The sequence below is a fragment of the Pseudonaja textilis genome, chromosome 5, assembly GCF_049901715.1.
Source record: "Pseudonaja textilis isolate UNSWEBS1 chromosome 5, rPseTex1.2, whole genome shotgun sequence".
NCBI classification, from domain to species: Eukaryota; Metazoa; Chordata; class Lepidosauria; order Squamata; family Elapidae; genus Pseudonaja; species Pseudonaja textilis.
In genome coordinates, this window is record NC_141994.1 from 68,240,103 (window position 1) to 68,263,146 (window position 23,044).

Sequence of the window (23,044 nt, forward strand, 5' to 3'; positions counted from 1 at the left end):
ATTGCAGCCCTGGTCAAAAGGGCCCAGCAGAGATTATACTACCTGAGACTTCTCAGAAAACAACTGAATGAAACATTGCTGGTGACCTTCTACCGCTGCACCATAGAGAGTATCTTAACTTACTGCACCTCTGTGTGGTTTGCCAATTGCACAGTGGCAGATAGGACAGCACTCCAGAGGGTTAACGCCATTGCCCAGAGGATCATTGGTTGCCCTCTTCTCTCTTTGGAAGAGCTTTAGAGCTCCCGCTGCCTTAAGAAAGTTCAAAACATTCTCAAAGATCCATCTCATCCTGGGCACCCCCCCCTTTTTTTTTTGAACTATTACCATCTGGCAGGACGGTACAGAATAATAAAAACAAGGACAAATAGGCTGAAAAACAGCTTCTGTCCCAGGGCAGTAGCTCTTTGGAATTCTCCTGTATAGTGCAGTGTTGGTGTGATGTTGGGGTTTTCAATTCAATGTGTGGAGTGTGAAGGATGTGTGTTTGTGTTTATTTTCATGGTCATGATGTGCACTGAAAATGGTGTTTGATTTCACTGTACGAGGTGCAATGACAATAAAGTAAACTGAAAAAACCAGTTGATGTTTTCAGGATTCCGGCAGTTACCCCCCGCCCCCACACCATTTAAATCATGAGTCTCGAGCCCAACTTCCAAAACTTTAAAAGGATTTATTGGGAGTTAACATGTCCAGCACTGCCTGGGTGTAGCCGACTCTGAGACACATAATTCATTGTCACCCTTGACCCTGGTTTTCCCCCGCACCCCCTGGGTGTATCATAATTCATATTCTCCAATGAGACATATCCATAGCCAAGAGTCATCAATCATGTTCTCCAGTTGGATGGCAGAATCTTCAGTCACCTAGTTACTATCTCTGAAAAATTACGTATGGAATGCACTTTTTATTTTTCAAGCTGCCGCACTACTCTTTCAAACCCCTTTCCCCCCTCCCTCTAAAACGACCATAGAAATATTTTATGAGTTGACAGATGTCAATATGAGATTGTAGTCATTGATTTACACGCCCATGGCAAGGATGTTTGAAGGCCCCTTTAGCTGGTATGAATTTTGTTTTGCTCCTGTCTGGCTTTTACTCCTTGTTATGTTTTGTTATTTTATTGTTTTATTCCTTTTAATGTTGCTTACTTCTGAGCCACTCAGAACCATTGGGAGTTGGGTGGTATACAAGTTTAAATGATAATTATGATGACCATCATGTGCATTTTAGGATTAAATTGGTTTCACTGAGAGTTCATTAACCAGATGCGTTGAATAGAGGTGTCCAAATGCCACAAGAATATCATCTTATTTTTAACCAAGTTGTGGAACTATGCCTTGATCCCCAAAATAACTTTGTTCTATGGAGATCTTGGTGTTCTCTGAGCTTGGTTATTGTCTTTGCAGATGTTTCATTACCCAACTAGGTAACATCATCAGTGACAGAAAGGAATTGAGTTTTCTCCCTGTTTCTATACAAGTGGCTTGCCCTGTCAGTGTTGGATCTTGGAAACAACATTCTTCTTCTTCCCATTCCCTTCTAGCACTGATGATGTTACCTAGTTGGGTAATGAAACATCTGCAAGCTCAAAGAGAACCAAGGACTCCACAGTTCAGCCCCAAGCTACAAATATTCTCGTCTACTGCTATAACTTTGCTCCTTAGAAGTAAATCCTGCACAAAATTTCATCTAAAATGGGAACCATTCCTGGACTATAACTCGATTTGAACCCTATCCAATAAATGTTTTTAAAAAACACACCATATAGAGTTCATACCTGAGTTTCATGAGACACTTAAAATAGAACAGAATCTGCTTTGGCTCAACCTGTTGTAGCTTATCATTTTATGTGGCAACCAGCTCTATACCCGTGCTTCGCTACGAAAATAGGTGATCAGGCTTAGTTTTGGGGGAGGAAAATAAGGGGAAAAAATTGTGCCTCTGCCTACCAGCATCCATCAGTATTCATCTGGCTAGCATCCTGTCAGTGTGTGAGAGTGTTAAGGGCTGTTTGGAAACTGAAACAGTATTTGCTGTGTGAGCAAGGAGAAAGCAAGGAGTTTGGGCATGGCTTAGCTCAACTGTTCTGTACTAAAGCTGCTTGCTGCTGTGAAACTAAAACTGAAACTCCTCTCCTCTGCTTGTGTTTTGCATTTGGAACAGATTTCTTTTCAGGTGGAGAGGGGGAGTAGAACTCCTTAGCATCAGAGCATGTTAATAACAATATACAAAATACTAATGCTCTGAGGGTCATTTTAAAAAATCCTTTCTTAGTGAGCACCTAGAAGCCAAGAGGAATATACGTGCCAAATTTCAAGTTTGTAGGCTTTACGGTTCTGCAGATTTTGTGATATGTGTATTTCACTTTTATATATATATATGTTATAATGCGTTGACCATGGTTCCTGATATTTATTCCTGCTTAAAGCTGAATAGTGATGTGCAGTCATTCAAGACAATATGTGACATTCAATAATTCATAAACTACTACTAATATACTGGAAAATTATAAGTGAGAAGAAGTCACGGTGAGGAAACAAGTGATTTATGTTAACTGTTTTATTGCAAAGGAAAGTAATGTGTCCTTGCCAAACACTAATATTTGGAGCATGTTGGGCTTTGCTTAAATGCCTGCGTCATCTCTTTGTATGTATTATAAGTACCTTACACGTGAACCTGTTCAGCAACGCTTGAGGTTTGAAAGAGATGTCTCTTTCTTTCTCATCGTATGTCCTTAAAAGCTTTGGGGTGTCATTTTTCCCCCATGGTTCATTTGTCAGACTTCAACAACCCCCATCCCCGCCACCCCAATTTCGATACTGGTTCGAGACTGTTATTGTTACTGGTTATTTCTTTTTTCTTTTTCAGAAGGTAGGAGCCCAGTCAACAGCTGTGTGGTTCCAAACTGCAATTTGCAGAGAGTCCACACCAGAAGATAAGAATATCCAGCATGTCATCTACAGTAATACGCGGACAACAATTCAGACACATAATAAGTTTATTATGGTATATGGCAAAACATCAGACACTTTTAACTGTTCTCTGGTGTCCAAAAATGGCTTCATATTTAGTAAGAAAAATAATCTTTCTACTTAATATAGCCTTTACATTGTAAAAGGAACAGGTTTTAATTAAACAATCTTGGCTTTCAAGAAATTGTTGCTTGTGCCCTCAGAAATGTGCCCTTCGCTCTCTTGTAAAGGTCTTATTTCTCCCCAGTTCCATGGATCGATTAAATCGTACCGTACAAAAATAAATAATTAAAATAAATAAATAAATGCACAAATCAACACATAAATAAAGGAAATTAAAACAAACAAACAAACAAATATTTGGCATGGCAGAACTTTTTAAAGATCTTTGCATCCCCTTTTCAGTTTTAACAAAAATAAAGCACAACCCCTAAAAACTCTTCTAACCCATCATAAAAGGTTTTTTTTTTTTTACAGACAAACAGAATCCTTTCACTAGCTTTACTTAAGAAATCACGTACTTAGCAGATATAACACACACCCAATATTTTAGTTCCTGATAGCAAGTGCATAGATTTTGTTTAACATGGTTTGTTCCCGACTTTTAGAGCATGTTTCATGTTCAAAAGATGGGAGACTTTCCAGTGATTGTGCTAGAGCATTTGAGAAAAAAAAAGAGAGGACAGAGGAAAAAAGGGGGGATTATCGGGAGAAGAAAGGGAGAAAGGGGGAAAGGAGGAGGAAGAGGAGGAAGAGGGGGAGAAGGAGAAGGAAAAGGGGGAAGAGGAAAAAGGGAAAAGAGGAAAAACAAACAGGACACAGCAAAGTAGTGAAATTACAACAGGAGATGAAGAACAAAACGAATCAGCAGTACAGTCGATTCCTGATAAGTGAATAACCTGATTGTTTGACCACAATGCTTTTATTCACTTATCAGGAATGAAACACAGTACCCCTTTTTTTGTTTGGATCGTCTAATGCCTGGAGACAGCCAGATTGGGATGGTTTCCCCCCCCCCCCTTTTATAAGTTAATAATTGCTCTAGTACAGATATACATAATTTGGGGGGTTGGGAGAGGGGGGTGTCTAAAAAATGCCATGGCTTTGGATCCTTGTCAATGTCACAATTGGCGCTTCCCATTGCACCAGGGAGCGAAGGTAGAAAGAGCGTCCAAAATGGTGGCGGGCCTGACTGGACTTTTGAAACTCTGCCTGTTCTCGTTTTTTCTTTCTTTTAAACATGAGATGTCAAAAGAAGGAGTGGGGTTTGGATCATGCAGCTACTTTCCCTACCCCACATGTGGGCTGCAGCCTGTAGAACATCTAACCAGATTGAAAGCACTGCTGAAAACACGTCATTGTCTACAGCAGAGGTCCCCAAACTTGGCCACTTTAAGACTTATGGACTTCAACTCCCAAAATTCTCCAGCCAGCTTAGCTGGCTGGAGAATTCTGGGAGCTGAACTCCACAAGTCTTAAAGTGGCCAAGTTTGGAGACCTCTTGTCTACGGTGAGCCTTTAGTACCATTACTGTGAATGGAATGGCTGAGTTCTTGATGAAAGAAAAGACCTTGAGGGGAAAACTGAATTATCCAGTTCTCAGATGAACTTTTAGGAGAGTAGACCATTTCTTGGTTTCCTGTTATAGAGTAGCAGTTCCTGAAAAACTAACACCTGGATTTTGAAGGTATGGATAGATAGGCGCCTACGGGTTGATATGCGCAGAGGGGCTCCTAGTCAAGATGCGAAAAGTATCATCTCAAGATGGTTCCTCAACGGAAAGGATTCCCAGGGTCTCTGGGGGCCATAGGGTTCAGAAGCAAGAAAAGGAGATGACCATCTCCAAAAATGACTAGAGAGACACACCAAGTGTGGCTTACAGATACAACTGAAAGAAGGCCCTGGATCTGCCAGTTCCTCAGCAGTTTACCAGCTCCGTATTTCCTCCCAATTTTGGAGTCCAAAAAGCATATGTCTGAGGCAACTGATGTGTCGGAATGCTTCAGAATTCCCCGTGTTTTCTCCAAGTCATTTCACAGATTAACAGTTGCTAATATTATATGTTCTTCTAACCTCCACTTTGAGACCAGTTCTGCATAATTTGAAGCCCAGCCTCCAACCTAACCAGGGCTCAGGGAAATGTCCTATGTTGTCTGGGTCTGGAGAACAAGATTGTCAACCAACCGAAAAGCCATCAACACACAGAGGGTATGTGTTGTATTTCAGGTTGTTGGATCACAGATCTTTTGTAGGCAGTATAGAAGAGCTGTGATACAATTAAGCCATTTTGCCTAGCTAGGTGTTTTTCAGAGAAAGTGGAAGAATACCCCACAGACTCCCTCGCTGAGCGATATGGGGGATGTCATTTCAGAACTATTGGGAGGTATCACTTATGGAAGCTGGCTTGTTTGTCCTGAAACTTTTTGCAACATTGCAGTTGTTCTCATCCAGGGATGTTTGATTATTATCCTGTCTGCTTTTCACATCTAGGATTTTTCAGTGCTGGTTTGTCTCACTGGCTCAGAGATAATCTATTTCATTTTTTTTTCACAGAATGACAAGGGTGGGGTATATAATTATGGCTTAAATATATAGACTTAAATGTTATTTGGCAGCCACTGGAGTTTATATGGATCTGAAAGAAAGAGGCAGCTCCTAACTTTGCTGAGAATTCTTACATGCCATTTTCTGCTTCACCCATCAAATGTACAAAACAAATCCTGGTTTGAATCACTCTTAATGCTAGGCTAATTCAGGGTCTAAACTGGCTGACAAGAGAGGCATATTTCACAATCATTGATGTGCAACTGAAAGAAATAAATGGCTTGAGACCAGGGGAACTGAGCCACTGAAATGGGAATTTTGCATCCAGATTCCCCTTGGGGGGATGGGCTTCCACTTAAACCACATTTTATTCCAGTCATGCTTTTTTTTTTAATGGTCCTACAATTAATCAGTTGAAAATGTATACCCAGTTAAGCTTTGATTCCATTTTTTTTGAAGCTTGCATTTTTTACATTGAAATAAGTGATTGTCAGCATGTGTCACAATTAAGGCTCCTGTTATCTCCTGGGAAGATGGCACCATTTTTCCAATGGTTTCAAGAGAGTTTTATTTTTTTGTGACATCACAGGCACCCTGTTTACCTCATCAGTTATGGTCCTACCGTGCAGCTAAACTGTTGAGGTAATCGGAGAACAGAAACCGAGGTTGGGATTTTAGGAGGCAGGCACCGAGAAAGCCCCATTGCAGGCTGTTGTGAACAGAGGGGGAGCTTCCCTCCAAAATTTGCTTCTGAAATCTACAAGCCCTTGTAAAACGGGCTCTGTAAAGCAGAAGACAGGCAAACTAGCTTGTACGCGCTTCCCTCAAACTGAGTTGGCGGAAGCATGAGACGGAATGCAGCCTACTCAATCACGTCAAAACCAAAATACTAATAAGGGGACGTAAACATCACAAGGAAAATCGCATAAGAGCACTTTTAAGTGGTCTTAAATTCCTGAGTTTGGGGAAAAGGATAACTTTATGGCTTGAGTCCCATGCAAGGAGTGAAGTTCCTCTTTCTAGAAAGTTCCCTTTCCTACCTGATAGATTTGAGCATCTGATGAATCAAATCAAGAGAAAATACAGAAAGCCCACTACAGTCAGTAGTTGGTTTTATATAAGAGCATTGCACTGGGCAAAATCAAAATAGCATCATTAGAGGGGCATATATATATATATATATATATATATATATATATATATATATATATATATATATATATCTAGAATTTTTTAAAAGAGCATCATCATTAAGGAGAATTTAAGACTGAAGTATTTGCCTCTCTCCTAGGAGATCCATGTGGTTCACCCACCTGAAAAAGAGCTATCTTGCATGCTAAATTCAAAATAGCCCAGTTTAGTACCTTTCCTGATAACTTATTTTTAATTTTGGGTAGTTTTAATAAATTCAATGTTCTCCTTGAACTCACTCTCTCTCTCAAAAAAATAAAATTAAAGATATTTATAATAAGCCTGGTAGATTTTAACTTAGGGTCTTCTACCCGTGTTTAAAAATTTTACACTTCTGAAAACTGGCAAACTAACTAGGTTTGATGCCAGAGATTTGCTGAATAATTCTGAAAAAATAAAAAAAGTTTTTCTTCTCCCATGAAGAAAATATTTAATGGTAAACTTAACGTGATCCTACCGAGGAGAAATATATCCCTTTTTAGTCACTAGAAAAAACTTGGTGACTTTGATTCTGTCTGTGTATGTAGGTTCCCTCTCTCACGCACACACACGCACACGCACACACACAAGCACGCATATCTTTTTTAGAGGCATCTTCAGTGTAACTTCACCCTAATAATTACAATCAAAGGCAACTGGGTAGAGGAGGCAAAAAAGATGGGGGTAAATACAGCAAATCTGCATTCATTCTCCAATCAGAGGTTCACTTAATGGAATCGACTGTATCTTTTGTACACAACGAATAGAAAAAAAAAATCAACAGGGACGTGCAACAGTGAGGTGTGCAAATGTATTACCAACACGGAATGACTACCAACAGTACAACACAGAGAGAGAAAGTGAGACAAGTATTAGGAAAATGGTTTAATATTGGAGACAGAAGCAAAAAACTGCATCACACAATAACATACGTTACAAAAATAAGTTTGACTGTTTCAACTACACAGTTATGTTCACAATGAAGACAGAAGAACCAGGAAAACCTTTTGATCTAAACAGCAAAAAAGCAAACCCTACTTTAAAAAGAAAACCAAAAACAAAACCCTAATACATATATCCACTTAAAGTGACTGTGTACTCCTAAATTCTAATTTGTTATATTGTGAAACTGCACAATACAGAATAAAAAGTGAAACTTACCGCGTGTTTTAAAACACAAAATCTTAAACACTAAATATAAGCAAATGGAAAGGATAAAACCAAGCCAATGTTTGTTTTCAATTTTCTAAACTAAGCCAACTTTCTTTCAATTGAATGGAAATCAAACTGGAAAAACAGTTATGATCGGGGGGGGGTGTCACAAGAGTAAGCCACCATATTTTCCCCCCCCCCATTTTTGTTTAAATCTCCAGTATAAAAAAGTTCCACTGGTACAAAATGCGTGCGTACAATCAAGTTTTACAAGCAGGAAAGCCTGTGGTTGGTTACTTGGTTGGTTTGTTTTATTTTCCTCATTTCGTTTTCCATTTTGCTTTTGGCTCAAATTCCATCAAACAGCAAACTCCAAATGCATCAACAAAACAGAAACAATACTCAAAATGGTCTTACAGTTTCTCACTACATTGCAGTAACTTTGGCTTTTCTTAGACAAAATAAAAATAGAAGCAAAAACCTAGGTTATAATCCATTTGTACCACAGGCTCAGCTCCCATACACTGAGAATTCATAGAGGATTGAAGAAAAATCTGCTTTTACCTTCTGCACAGGAATGCAGGACTTGTCAAGACGCTGAAGGGCCTGGTTGTCACAGGAAAACCCTCCTCTCTTAATTCGTAGGGGGTCAAGAATAATTTCCATGAGCAACACTGAGCTCTGCCGAGCCCGAAGAATTCCCTGAGCATGAATGCCACATCTGTGGTAGGAATGGATCATTTCCTGAGTTTTTGATGCTCTCAACTTAAAAAAGTTGTCATTAGTTGACAAACAACAATTTCTCACAGCACAACGTCCTCCCCACCTCCCCAAAACCTGGTACACAGGATATGACATTATTCAGAAAAAACAATGAAATTACTTAATTTTTTTTTGTTAATTAGCACTTAAGTTAATAGAAACAGAAACAGCAACATGAGCCAAAGAGTAGCACAAGCTGAGAAATAACCCCTATGGTGAAAGAAAGATGAACTTGTTACACCTTTGAATATGGCAATTTCACGTAACTAATTTGGTTGGGAAACTACTGTTTTGTGCTTTCAGAGTTAAATTTTGAAATGCAACCATTCCTGGTTTTATTATTATTTTCTTTTTCCTTCCTCTATAAATAAAAGCCCTTTGCACTCTCACAGTTTCCCTTCAACGTTTCATCTTTTATATATGAAAGAACTTGTGTACAACAAGTGCAGTGCATAAGGCCTTGGTGTGAAGCTATAATTTTGCTAGCTGGTTTTTCCCTTGTAATCTTTTATGCTGCAAATGCAGCAGCGGTGTTTCTATTCAGGGGTAGAAATTGTTGAGAAAGTGACAGCTTTTATTTCCTCTTTATGCCTGTTCCTTCTTTTCCTCCCAGTACTTTGTCCCTAGGAAAATGGACCAATATTGCAAATTAAACTTCTCTTTGAAAATCAAGAGTTCCCTTGGGGCTGCGAAATGAACAATGCCTGGGAAATAATGAGCAATGGGGCTGGCAAGGAGAGAGAGAGAGAGAGAGAGAGAGAGAGAGAGAGAAGAAAGTTTCCCACTTGGATAGGTGCAAATTCATAAGAGAGAAGTTATGGAGTTTAGCACCAGCAGGACAAGGCATTCATAATTGTGTTGCCATCTAAGTGCAGTTAATTACACATGTGGCTGCCATTTTAACAGGTTTGATCTGGGGTTTTGCAACAAGCCACAGTTGACGTGAAAGAGGTATGAGTTTTCTTACGTGGGATCTGATTTTCAAACAGTATAATTATTTGGGAAATTTTAGATACTGAACTATAATAATGTCCTGGAAAAATGTTTCATGATCTCCTATTATATTACTATGTCAACAACTGAGCAAGAAAAATGGTGTAACAAGCACAAAATTAGCCCTCAAGGGTTCAGCAATGCCCCAGAAGAAGAAACACAAAGACAATCATGGAGCACTTATCTATTAACTGAGAATGTCTCTGTGTTAGAATTCTTTTTCTTGCTTTCTTCTCTCCCACTCTGCATTATTTGGATTCTAGTGCTTGCCATCCACGGCTTCTCTAAAAATAAAAATACTTTCTCCTCCCCCTTTAGAAAGAATGCAAAAGCAAACTGGGTAGATTATCACCTGATTTCTTAAAAATAATTTATATGGGGAATTGTGGGAAAGAGGAAAAATGGGAGATGTTTTAAATGAGAGTGAAAAGGATTAGACAATAGGAAATGATTTTGGCACTTTAAAAAAAAAAATCAGTAGCATGAAAAGCTGCTGAAATAATTTTGGCTTGAAAAGAGGTTTATATTTGCCATTACAGAATACCAAAATTTAGTTGATGAATAGGAGTGCTATTCTGTTTGATCCAACTTAAAAGAAACAAGGCAATGAAGTGTTATCATTCCTTGGTTTCTTCGTTATTGTTCTGCAAAATCTAAGGATTTGCAGAACTTTCCCTTTGATGTGAACAGATAGTAAGTAAGTAGTACAGTACATGCTTGCAGGGTTGTGCCCACATATTGTTTAGCACAGATACAAAATAGCCAAGCAACTACCTTTATGTTTCATAATTTTCTACTGAGGGAACATGCAGCTTTCTGAGTTATGCAGAAGTGAACAGAACCCAGCAGGAGCAATAAACATACCAACTCTGTAACTGCCTCATGTAGCAAAATTAAATTAATCCCCTGCAGCTTTTCCATGTCTTGTTTTTTACTGAGTAAAAATGGCGAAATCCCGTGGCCTCTTAAAGATGGTCATATTTACAATGGCAGAAACTTTTGTGAACTGCAGCGCCTTCAGCTGTGGATATATGGCTGCTATTAGCTCAGCTCATGGGTTCATGCTGCTTGTGGAATGAATGAGTGGTGTCACCCAAAGGATGATGTCATGGCAAATACCAGATGTGGTATATACCAAATACCAGGCAAATACCAGATGTGGTCGTGCATGAGGACAGATGTGTCCTCATGCACGATAAAAATCAAGATGGCTGTGACAACTGAAGCTCCATCTATAGATATATATTTTAAGTGCACTATTGTAGCCAGCTTCCATAGTCAGCTTCCCAAGGCCTGCAGCAGCCCCGTAACGTCATGGGCAGCAGGGCCAAATCTCACCTCAGCGGGGACCCTACATGTCAACCACCATATATGCAATTGCTTCTCAGAGCATCAACAGCTTGCATCCATTCAGAAACTCTAAAGACCTGCGTTCACAAAAACAGATTTTGGGCTACTGCGATTTGTTCTCAGGTTGAGGGACCACGGAGCCATCTTTTGCTTCTGCCTTTTTCTGGATTTGCTACAAGTCAGAAACCTGCATGTTCATTAACTACCAGGAATGAATCCTGCTGATAAAAGATACTGCTATATCTACTTTGTATCTATTGCATCGGGACCAACACAGTACAAATATGGCAGCTAGCACATCAGAGCATTTAGACGTGTGTAAACCTCACCCATAAAAAGGAGTTTAACTGCAGTGCACAAGAAAATTTCATCCAGGAAGTTCTAGTGCGCTGGATTTAATCAAAAATTCATTTAATTTTATTACAAAAATATTTTTTTTTAATGCTTTCAAATTGTGGGTTCGATTCTCCTATCTAGGAGTGGTTACACAATATATAATTAAAGAATTATTTTTACTTTTTAAATACAGAATATCATATACCAGCAGCATATTAAAAGCTCTTTTTAAGAAAAGATTTAAAAAACAAAACAAAGGAGCTCTACAATTTCTAAATATTTTTTTTAGTTATAGATACAGAAGAACTTTAGACAGCAGTAAAATATTTTTTTTTGTCCTTCAGATCTGCTCTGTGCATTTTTCTGATTTCAACCATGTATTAAATAAAGCACAAAAAAATTAGGTGTGTATGTGCATATGTGTATGTGCGTGTATGTATGTGTGTGTGTGTGCATATTTGTGCATGAATATACACGCACAAATATGTATGTGTGTGTGTGTGTGTGTGTGTAATGTGTGTATAAAAATAAAGAGCAAAATGGTGAATGTATAAAAGTATTAACTCTCAAGACAGCTCTGGGTGGAAAGGGTTAAAAGTTCAAAACTTTCTCACCTTAGAGGTTTCCATACATTATGAGGAAATTACATTGTGAGGTTTGCATTCACAGCATTGATGCGCAGAAGGGTTAGAAAAGGGAAACATGGGCACTTATACAATGTTTTACAAAAAACATCCAAGAGAAATAACAAACAACAACAATTTCAGGCAACAAGACCACAGGATAGCAAGTTAACAAACTTTTTAACCTCTTTTTTTTCCTTTAAATATTAGGGATTTATACAAAACACATAATAAAATACCCATGTTATCAAATTACTTCACACAAGAAACACACTGAAGCTCTAGGAAGAGAAGTACCTTTGGAATTTGGCACTAATTTTTTTTCCCCCCACTGAGTTCTTATTATTTATTTAAAAGGAAAACTGAATCACATTTTGCTGAACACAAACACATCGAAATTGTCCACAATAATATTTTTTAAAAAATTGACATCAATGCCTCACAGAAGCCAACACAAACTTAGTCTGGAATAGTTTTTATTTTTCACATGAAAACTTTTTTTTTTTTTAAATTTTAAGCAAACAACTTTTTTTTCATTTTTTGAAATTCATTTTTTTTTGTTCTGTTGTTGATCTTCAAGTAAAAACCAATTTCAAACCTGTTGTTTATAAACACAGAACACTTAAAGACCATGAGGAGCCCCCCCCCCAATGATGAGACCACAACTTAATTCACAAAAGCACCAAATGAAACAATAGCTTACAATAACCTTTCTCCTGTACATCGAAACAGTATAAAATATAGGTAATTTTCATGTGCATTAATTCATGGATTGTCTAACTTGTGAATCAGTTCAGCAAAAGGTGACAAATAGGTAGCATTTGCCCTAAAACAGGGTAAATATTTTTTATACTAATCTACAAAAAGTGGTTCTATATATATATATTCTTAATGAGAAAGTGAGCCACCTAAAATGGCCTTATCAAAAAACTTTACACTGCCTGAAAAATGTAAAAACTATTACAGACCTCTAGAGACTTAAAATCAGACAGTTCTTCATTTCAAACTATTTCGGAAGTAGTCTGTTAGAAACCAACATTCTGTGCCTGTGTGGACACATATTGCTATGTCATTAAGAGACCAGCTAGAATGCCAGCCTCATTCTAATACTTTCAAGTCTGTTTTTTTTTTTACAGAAAAAAAGAAAAGAATAAAAGGGGGGAAAAAAGGAAAAAAGGAACATCGAAAACTTTAAACAAAACATTTTGCCACAGGTTGTGTGTGTGTGTGTGTGTGTGTCTGTGTGTGTTAATACTCCTATCATAAATTTGACTATGAACAAATTTTGATCTTGCATAAATGCAGCAATGCTTTTCACATTGACTTCCCAGAATTCATATAGCTAGATGAGGTCACATGCAAATTTCAAAGGTTCAAACTATAGATCAAAGATCAGTAGGAGAACCAAATTATGATGTGAGGTCAGAAAGACATCAGAAACAATGACGGGACGATGAAACTTTTTTAAGACGTCACAGGGACATGCTAGGCAAACGATGAACTAACGGGCATGAAGATGTCTAGGGAAAAACAAGGAAGAGGAAAAAGTTATGGAGAGTCTATGCAGCAGAAACAAAAATCATTTTAATGGGTGCAGGAGAAAACTAATGCAAATTTTTTCATCATTAGAGTCCCAGCCATTCACACAATTTGCATTAACTGTACACTTGGTCAACAACGGCCACAATGAAAGAGCCCCAAAGAATCCATTAGAAAGGAGGATTTTTTTTAAAAAAAATTTAAAAATGGATTCTTATTTCATTTGGGGAAGGAAAAGGGTGGGAAGGAATCCCACTTCAACAGAGGTAACATCAAGAGGAATAGGAAGTGGATTGAAGGGAATTAAGAGAAAGAGTGAGAGCAAAAAAACAAACAAACAAATCCCAAGACAACTAAATTTTAAAGTAGATAATGGAAAGAACGGACAAGTTAACAAAGACAAAATACAAACAAGAGGAGAGAAATTATGAACCATAAAAGATGTAGGGTTCAACGGTGAAAAAGCACCCATTCTTGGCACGTGTACTCTAGAGACTACTTCAAAATGATCTAGCTACCAGACAGAGCTGGTCTTTAGGTATCCAATAAGTTAACAATAGGCAATAAATAACTTCCATTATTTCTGAGGCAGTAAAAATTTTTGTATAAAAATAGAAATGCTTTTTACAAATAAAATTTACAGGCCTGTGGCTTTCTTTTGTAACTATTATTATTATTATTATTAAATTTTTATCTTTCAAGAAACATCAAGTATTGTCATTCTTTTTTATTTATTTATTTTTTAAACCCTGTAGCTTTAGAAACAGATCTCTATGTCTTTTTTTATACTAATGCTCTTTAAAAAAAACCTGAAGAACTTAAAAAACAAAAAAGGAAAACAAAACACAAATAGGTAAAATATATAAAGACAACCAGTGTTTAAACAGGATAATGTAACCACGTGTCAATCTGAAGCCCTAAGAATGGTAAATATTAAAGCTTCTTAATAAGAAGAAAGAAACAAACTGAAGTAATGGAAAAATTGTGTTCTAAATGAGTCACTTTCTTGGCCAAGGGCCATAGCTTTATTAAGCAATTTCAGAACTGGTGCCATTCGGATAATTCAGGATTGCTTTCATTATCCTCATCCAAAGTGTTAAGGACACCAGGGCCTAGAAAGTCAAGTTGCAATTTTTCTTTTTTGACAGCTCTAATTATTAAGATTGTAGCATGTGGATGGGTGCTTTCCCTTCAATGCTCATTAAAATAAAAGAAAAAAATCTGAGTTGCTAATTCAAATCTTGTAGGTCATCCCATATTTTTTTTTTTTTTTTTTGGTTAGGTTAGCCAAGTTTCTCTTAAACAGGTGGGGGAAATGGAAGCAGGATTGTCAAATGGCTGTCTCTTAGAGGTGGCGGGCCAGGTGTTCTTATGTTCTTTCTCAACCCCACCCTAAGCAAGGGTGGGCTTGCTCAAGAGACTTACCCTAAGGAAACTAAATTAAGAGCAGAAAGCTTCTGGGAGAACGGTCAGTAAGGTTTGCTGTCATTTTTTGAGCGCTTCAGCTGTACTTTCAGGCGTTTCATGCCGATTTGAAAGCCGTTCATCGCCTGTATTGCAGCTTGTGCCGAGACAGGATTGTCATAGCTAACAAAACCTAGAATGCACAAAAGTAGGTAAGGGAGGGGGAGAGAGAGAGAGAGAGAGAGAGAGAGAAATGAGTGCATAAGAATTATCAGAAAATCGTTAGCACTCGGATTCTTTCACAGTGTTTTCCACCATAAAGACTGAGAAGCATTTGGTTTCCTTTCTTCAATTCTGTCACTTCTACTTGCTTCCTAATTCCCTTACTGTCACTTCTGTTTGGTTTCTCCTTTGTGGATTTAATAGGCAACTTTCTCAATTGTTCCTCCATTGATTACAAAAATCCAAACTGTTTTTGGATGTAGTGGTACATTTAGTATTTTAGTTCCAAAATGACACAGTGGAGACATCATTTCAGACTTTGGGGTATAAGACATCAGACCTGCCAGATACCTTGGATAAAAGGGATACTATTTTATACCCACTTAATTTTTTTATTTTTTATTTTAAATTTTGATTTGTCAATCGCTTACAAGGTACAGGTATAAAAATAAATATAGTTTTGAATACATGAGATAGATACCTATAAGAAAAATAAAAAAAACAACAGGACAGGGACGGTAAGCACGATTGGTGCGCTTATGCACACCCCCTACAGACCTCTTAGGAAAGGGGTGAGGTCAATAGTAGACGGTCTAAGGTTAAAGTTTTTGGGGTTTGGGGAAGAAACCACAGAGTCAGGTAGAGTATTCCAGACATTGACCACTCTGTTTCTGAAGTAGTATTTTCTACAGTCAAGTTTGGTGCAGTTAATCCTGAGTTTGTAGCTATTGTGTGCTCTTTTATTGTTATGATTAAAGCTAAAGTATTCATTTGCTGGTAAGACATTGCAATGTATGATTTTATATATATTTATATATATTAATTTCACAGACATTGAACTGTAAGGTAATAACATTTGGTTTGCAAATCTTACTAACCTAAAAAACAAAACCAAAAGCCTTAACCATACATCATATGTTGTGCTAGTGCATCTACAGGTAGTCCTTGACTTATGACCACAATTGAGCCCAAAATTTCTGTTGTTAAGTGAGATATTTGTTAAATGAATTTTGTTCCATTTTATGACCTTTCAGATGTTAAGTGAATCACTGCAGTTGTTAAGTTGTGGTACAGTTGTTAAGTGAATCTGGCTTCCCTGTTGACTTTGCTTGTCAGAAGGTCGCAAAAGGGACCATGTGACCCTGGGATGCTACAACCATTATAAATATGAACCAGTTGCCAGGCCTCTGAATTTTGATTACATGATCCCAGAGATGCTTCAATACTCATACGTTTTAAAAAATGGTCATAAGTCACCGTTGTAACTTTGAATGGTCATTAAATGAACTCTTGTACCTTGAGGACTATCTCTACTAAGTTTCAATTAGCATAGGACTATGTTGGGGAAACAGGGGCAATATGTTATCAGGATCTGTTCAGCTAAGAGACAGAGCAGGAGAAAGTGGAAAAATAATTATGCCATTTGGACTGAAGGCAGCATACACTATTTGCAATGTTTATTCCCCCAAATTCTTTTAAAGAAAATAATTAACACAGAAAAAAATTTATAATCTAATTCCTTCCATACGACATTGGCTTGACAATAGAAGAGTTGTCAATTTATTTATTTTTATCAATAAAATTCACAAAGTATGACCCATGTGCAAAAAATATGGACCAGCACATTAATGATTTATTATTTTATTATTTTATTCCAGTCTTGTGCTGGCTTTAAAAGTTCATAAAAAATCCTGGTGCTATTTGCCACCACTATTTTTTTCTTCTTTTGAATGTTGGAGTGTCTCTTTTCTCAAGATTAAAGAGATACATTTTTTTTCTTTGTAATTTGTAGCACAAATTATGTCTATCAAAGAATTAAGTAAAGCAATAGAATATCAAAATAATTTGATTATAATACAACAGATTGTCTTTCCTAATCTTTGTTGTTACAAGTTCATAATTATTCTGGATATGTTTTATTATATTTACTAATTAAATTAAATATGCTTTTAATTGTTAAAAAATGCACCCTGTCAAGTAGATTATATAATATCTTGTAGAACAAATAAACAAAGAGCAATGCATACATAATAAAGGGAAAAACAAAAGTCATTAAAGGTATGGAAGATTAGAAGAAAAAAGTTTTGAAACTGTCCTAAAATCCAATGAAATGCATTCTGGGGTGGGAGAAGATATTTAACTATTCTTTTTATTAGACTATGCACTAGTTCATTCCATTTTGCTTTATATTCAGTTCCTATTTTTATTCTTCTCTGTTAATATTCCACTTTGATTGAATTATAACATCATCATAGGAAATAATGCCCTGAAGATACACGAAGGCTATTGATATTTCTTAGGCGCAATTATACAATTTTGGCTGCAAATTTGCATAAAATGGGGAAACTAGAACTAGCATCAGAAGGAATAATTATTTAACAAATACCGTATGTGAATGTGACTATATTGCATTTAAGAGAGTCAGTTTGGGGCAGTGGTTAAGACATAAGGCTAGAAACTGTGAGACTGCATAAAGCCAGCTGGGTGACCTTTGGCAAGTCACTTTCCCTCAACCTAGGAATGAGGCAATGGCAATTTATTTCTGAAAAATCTTGCCAAGAAAACTTTAGGGACTTGTCTAAGCAATCTCTAAAAATCAGGTACAACTGAGTGGAAGGAAAAAATGTATTTGCAATGCAACTGCATAGTCTTTCTTAGAGCAGGAAATATTATTTAATATAATCTGCAAATAACAAGTTAAACATGGAGAGGCGTTTTTTTTTAAACACAATAGAGAATAATTAGACATTCATAATAAGGTGCCTTGATTGTCTAATAAATGACATTCCTTTACATAGGATGTAATTAGTTTTATGCATCTGACAGTTTTGTTGTGCTTCTAGGAAAATATTTTTAGGCACTTTTCCTGATTCAACCACAAATGCTTGTACTTTTCAAAATTAATAGGAGCTGCTGTGAAGAAAAAAAACTTTTCACTTTATTATGGAGCTTTCACAATTTTTCCTTTCCCCCCCCACTGAAATGGTTATAGAGGACAAAGCAAAGAACACCTCCTTTATCAAGAACATAAAGTTAAATCTATTTGGTGGAGAATGACTAGGAGTGGATGTTAACCAATGTCTCTAACTCACATCAGCAATAAATCCTAGGTGGTGACCCTTACAACTGGAAAGAGCCCTTGAGGCTATCAAGTCCAACCCTTTGCTCAATTAAAGTTAAGATTCGCTTCACAATTCTGGCAGGAAAAGTCATAAAATGGGGCAAACTTAACAAATGTCTTGCTTAGCAACATAAATTGTGGTTATAAGTCAAAGGCTACATATATGTATACATATATGTATCATCATCATCATCATCTATCCACTGCTGGATGAGGACCTCTTCTGCTTGTTTCCAACCAATACAGTCCTGAGCTTTCCTTTGCCAATTGGGTTCACAATACGTGTTGTTGTATACAATATGTATATGTGTATGTATACATATGTGTGTGTTTGTTTGCACGTGTGCATGTACAATTTTGAAGGAAAATGTCTGCCCTAAAGAGAAGAAACAATGTTCAAATAACCAACTCTGGATCACATTAGAATGATGACTAATGTAAAAAAAGATATATCTACAATTCTCCCTGGAAGGCAAGATACAACAATAAACGTTGAATCTAAGTTGTCCGTTTGGGAAAAGCGAGGAAGATAAAAGGGTAGATAGTATGTTAGATTTTTGATGTTCTGTACTGAATGTTACATACCAAAACACTTGCTCAGATTAGTCTGTTTGTCAATGAAGACCTTAGCAGAAATAACATTTCCAAAAGGCATAAACATCTGCAGAATGTCCTGGTCTCCAAACTCTTGTGGGAGATGATAAATGAAAAGGTTTGCTCCTTCTGGACCTTTTAAGAAAAGAGAGAACAGGCAGCCAGAATCAGCTCTTTCATTTTATGCTGAAAACATTCACTAAGCATAATTTAGCTCAGTTTGTCCCTCTGTGGTGTCTTCCAAATATGTTAGGACTGGAAGGGAAACAAAGGTGTTTTATATTTTTACCCAAGATCTCACCCACCCTCCCCCATAAATTGGGTCCATTGGAGTTGGGTGGCCCAATAAATTTAAATGGAAGAATTGAACGGATAAGGAAATTTTAAAATGAAAAGAATTATGGAGCAGTTGAAATATTTATTTTTTACATTCTCTATAAAATGGTTGTAGTATGAAAGAAACTGGCATTTATTCAAATTTATTATACTTGTCCAACTCAAATAGACTATCTCAATACAATTTTCAGAGGTCTGTGAAAATGATAAAATAACAACAACAACAAAAAAAACACACACCAAAGCATCAGAAAAATGCTGATAGAGAAATTATTTAGAAAACAAGAATTCCTGGACATTTTATATGCCAAAATATGTATTTTAAACTTTTGTCAAAGCTGTTTGGAGAAAAATAATCCTCTTTGTTACATATCTGTTGCATAATATGGAAAATAAAGTTTAAAATACTGCTTTTTATTTCAGCACAATACTGATTATTTTTCACATTAACTTTTTACCTTCTTGGTTCTCCTAAATGGGTAAAAATGCTACATTTCTGCCAAGTCCATATGAATAAACTCTAGAATGCAACTTTTTATAGCAAACTTTTTTTTATAATCTGTTATAAATCTGGTTATTTATGTTATTAATTTTACATGTAGCAAAATGGCTTTATATTTATATACAATGTGGGATATAAAATAATTATCATTATTATTTGTAGTCAATTTACTCTCCAAAATTTCATTTTTTCTGATTGTATTAGACTTTTGGGAAATTATAAATATCTCTCTGGGATTGCAATTGGCATGATGGCCAGAAAGTTATGATGATTTGATTCCTCTATTATGTCTGTCTGTCTGTCTATTTATCTTTCTCTATCATCTATCTAGCCATCCACCCATATTTATATAGCTGCCCATCTCAAGGGTTTGAATGTATTTTTACATGTTTGTGTTCTATATTTCGTACTGCTGACTTCTTTATTTTTTTTGTCTTAATTCCTGCCTATCTTTCTGGTTCCTCTCTACGGAGCTAAATTCCTCTTTTGATTGTGTTCAATCTGTCTTTGATCTTTCTGTAGTTTCTGCTTTCTATTTTGTTCAAGTCTTGACTTGTTCTTCCCCTTTTCCTAGTGGGGTTTCTGGGTTCTTCACCTTTCCCACTCTTGGCTCCCATCTGAGGTAAACCTTTCCCTCACACAATTCTGAGGGAGTATTAAAAAATGCCTTTCTCCCCGCCATTTTCCTCAGCTGCTGCTTCCTTTCCCTTGCTGTTTCTCATTAGGGCTGTCTATCCTTTAATTTTAATTTTTAATTTTGAGCTTTGGCTCTGTTTATTTATCTTCATCTTCATGAACTTGTCTTCCTTCCTCCTCTCCTCCTTCACTGCCACCTGCTCAACGCTGCTGTTTGATTGGCAGTTGGGTCATCCTAGCAACGGGGGGGTGGGGGGGCAAAAAGAAGCTCAGGTACTTATTACCTGCTCAGGTAATCTGTCCTGAAGGAAGAGAAAGGAATTGGTAGAACTAGCACGGTGAGTTTGCTCCATACATACATAAAGAGTTTCTTTAAAAAAAGGGTCCCACATAGTGGGCCGTTCTTCATATGCCCATTTTAATATTATTTTAATATATTATTTTAATATTAAAAAGCTTTAAGTGTTCTGTGAGTAGCAGGTTCTATTATAGGCAGAAAAAAACAGTGGGCCATCAAGACTGCTTGCTTGCTTATTTATATTTTATTTTTTTACTTTTACTTTTTCTTAGATGATGGACATGTGTTTATCCAGAGACCCTCAAATAATAAATTCCAATCTTACGCAGGAGAAAACCTGAATAACCAAAGATACACACACACACACACACACACACACACACACACACACACACACATTCTGAGGTTTTCGCGGGTATTTGTATGTGGATCTTTGGAGAAGCACAATTTATATATATATATATAAATGGTAATATATAATAAATCAAATTTATTATTTGAGGGTCTCTGGATAAACGCATTGGAAGAATCTCATCTGCCATCATCAGGCTTGTGTATTGTGTTTGTCTGTGAGTCAGGCTTTCACAGCTGTTTCTGTTTTAAATTTGGTGCCAGCCTTGTGCTGTGTTAGAATGGTTTTTCCATTTACTTATTTCAACAAAAAAAGAAAATAAGTCAATTGGATTCTGCTTTCCTTTAGCCTCCTGCTCCTCCTTGTGGTTTATTACAACCAAGGGCTTAGGAAAATGGCTTATCCAATTTGGAGCGGTCTTCTTTAAAGAGTATCGATAACTCTGATGGCCCATGAACACTTGACCATTGAGGCAAATCGTCACACCTATTTTGTATTGTTTCTTTTCAGTCCCAAAGGAGCAAATACAGATAGTCCTTGTTTGCTATGGGGCTGTTTTTGCTGAAATTTGAAGTAAATGCTGTTTTTTGTGTGTGTGTGGGGAGCATTTCAATGGTTAAAAATGCGGGCTGGTTGTCGCATGTTCAAAATACGACCACATCATATGGGTGGGGGGACTGACTGATATCAGAATTTCAAAACTGGAATGTAAGTAACTTTTTTTGGGTGGCGGGCATGGTTGTAACTTTGAACAGATCTTAAGCAACCAGTCATAAGCCAAGGACTACCTGTAATTAGATCGAAGAAAAACACTTCTCTAAAGTAACTGTGCTTGACGGACAGGTAGAAACCCAAAAAATGAATGGATAGGGGAGAAGCCTCCCCCTGAACATCTTGCAATTAGCATTAATTTATTCTCAGCATTAACTTTCTGGATTTCTTTTGCTCCATCAGCACCTCATATGAAGCAATCAATCCTTTATTTGCTTCCTCTCAAGACTCTCAAATAAGCGACCCTTCATTATAACCACGATAGATTTGGTCATTAACCTCGAAATGCTATTTAGTTATAAAAGCTATATGTTTGTAGTGTACATGCAAATCCAGATAGGGGAGCTCCTTCCCCACCAGAAATGGGAAAAGAATTCAAGGATGGTTTGAACCAGAGCACTTTTTATTTTTTGCAAAAGCAGCAGACAATATCTGTTTTTGTATTAGAAAAGCAGTGGGTGGTAACATTCTTTGAACAAGTGCCTGAAAGGAATTTTGTGTGCTGGGAAATTAAATATTTATAGGGTTCCTATATATTCTCCATGCCAAAGGTTTCTATGCAGGCACGACTGCTTAGGTGCAGCTTAGTTCCAGTTCAGTGTCAATTTTGATGAGTCAGTGACTTTGGTTTTAGGAATCACAAGCTTTCCATTTTTCTGCAGTGAGGTATTCCTTAACAATCTAAACTAACTAGATGATAGCTCCAGTATATCCAGGTGAATCATTGGCCTGTAGGCTCCTCTGAGAACCATATTTCCATATTAACATCACTTTTTTTTTGCTAGGATAAGACAAGCATAAGAAAACGATAATAAGCAAATGTTGGGCTAATGAGGAAAAAAAAACTCAACATTGCTCTGCCTTATTCTTTAAAAATTGAAACATATTGTACATGGTGCTCTCTGAGCTTGGTTGTTTGCTGGGAGATGTTTCATTACCCAACCAGCGTACAAAGATGAGAGCAAGTTTGGTCCAGTGGTTAAGGCACCGGACTTGACACCAGGAGACAGTGAATTCTAGTCCTGCCTTAGGTATAAAAGCCAGCTGGGTGACTTTGGGCAAATCACTGTCACTTAGCCCAACTCATCTCATAGGGTTGTTGTGGGGGAAAATAGGAGGAAGGTTTGTGGATATGCGTGCACTGCCTTGAGTTATTAGTAAAAATAATGGAAATGGGATATAAACAAACAAAAATGTTACTTATTCAGATAAGAAATGCCTGCAAGCCAACACCCAAGCTCAAAGAGCACCAAGGACTGGAGCTACATATATTCTCTTCTGCCATACCCTAATACTTCGCAATTATTTTCATCCATTGTAACACAAGTCCTGGGTACTGAGAGGACATCATGGGATAAGAAAAC

General features: G+C 37.0%; 1 protein-coding gene and 1 long non-coding RNA gene across 38 annotated transcripts in view; both read right to left on the bottom strand.

Annotated features, from left to right (window-relative positions):
- Positions 1 to 2,983: 2,983 nt before the first annotated feature.
- LOC148125679 (uncharacterized) lies at positions 2,984 to 6,699 on the bottom strand. Its single transcript, XR_015743938.1, has 2 exons — positions 4,474 to 6,699; positions 2,984 to 4,413 (listed from the first exon to the last, which is right to left on the bottom strand). It is a non-coding gene; the product is annotated as an uncharacterized LOC148125679 (long non-coding RNA).
- A 5,665-nt stretch (positions 6,700 to 12,364) lies between these two features.
- Positions 12,365 to 23,044, bottom strand: part of CELF2 (CUGBP Elav-like family member 2) — a 555,045-nt gene continuing 544,365 nt past the window's right edge. For 36 of the 37 annotated variants that reach the window (XM_087935304.1, XM_087935300.1, XM_087935302.1 and 33 more), the window contains 3 exons: positions 18,777 to 18,920; positions 14,870 to 15,041; positions 12,365 to 13,425 (listed from right to left, as the gene is read on the bottom strand). In XM_087935304.1, coding sequence (XP_087791430.1) covers positions 14,914 to 15,041; positions 18,777 to 18,920 — 272 coding nt within the window. In that variant the 3' untranslated portion in view covers positions 12,365 to 13,425; positions 14,870 to 14,913. The remainder of the gene's footprint in view (positions 13,426 to 14,869; positions 15,042 to 18,776; positions 18,921 to 23,044) is intronic. The other variant, XM_087935311.1, reaches the window with a different exon arrangement.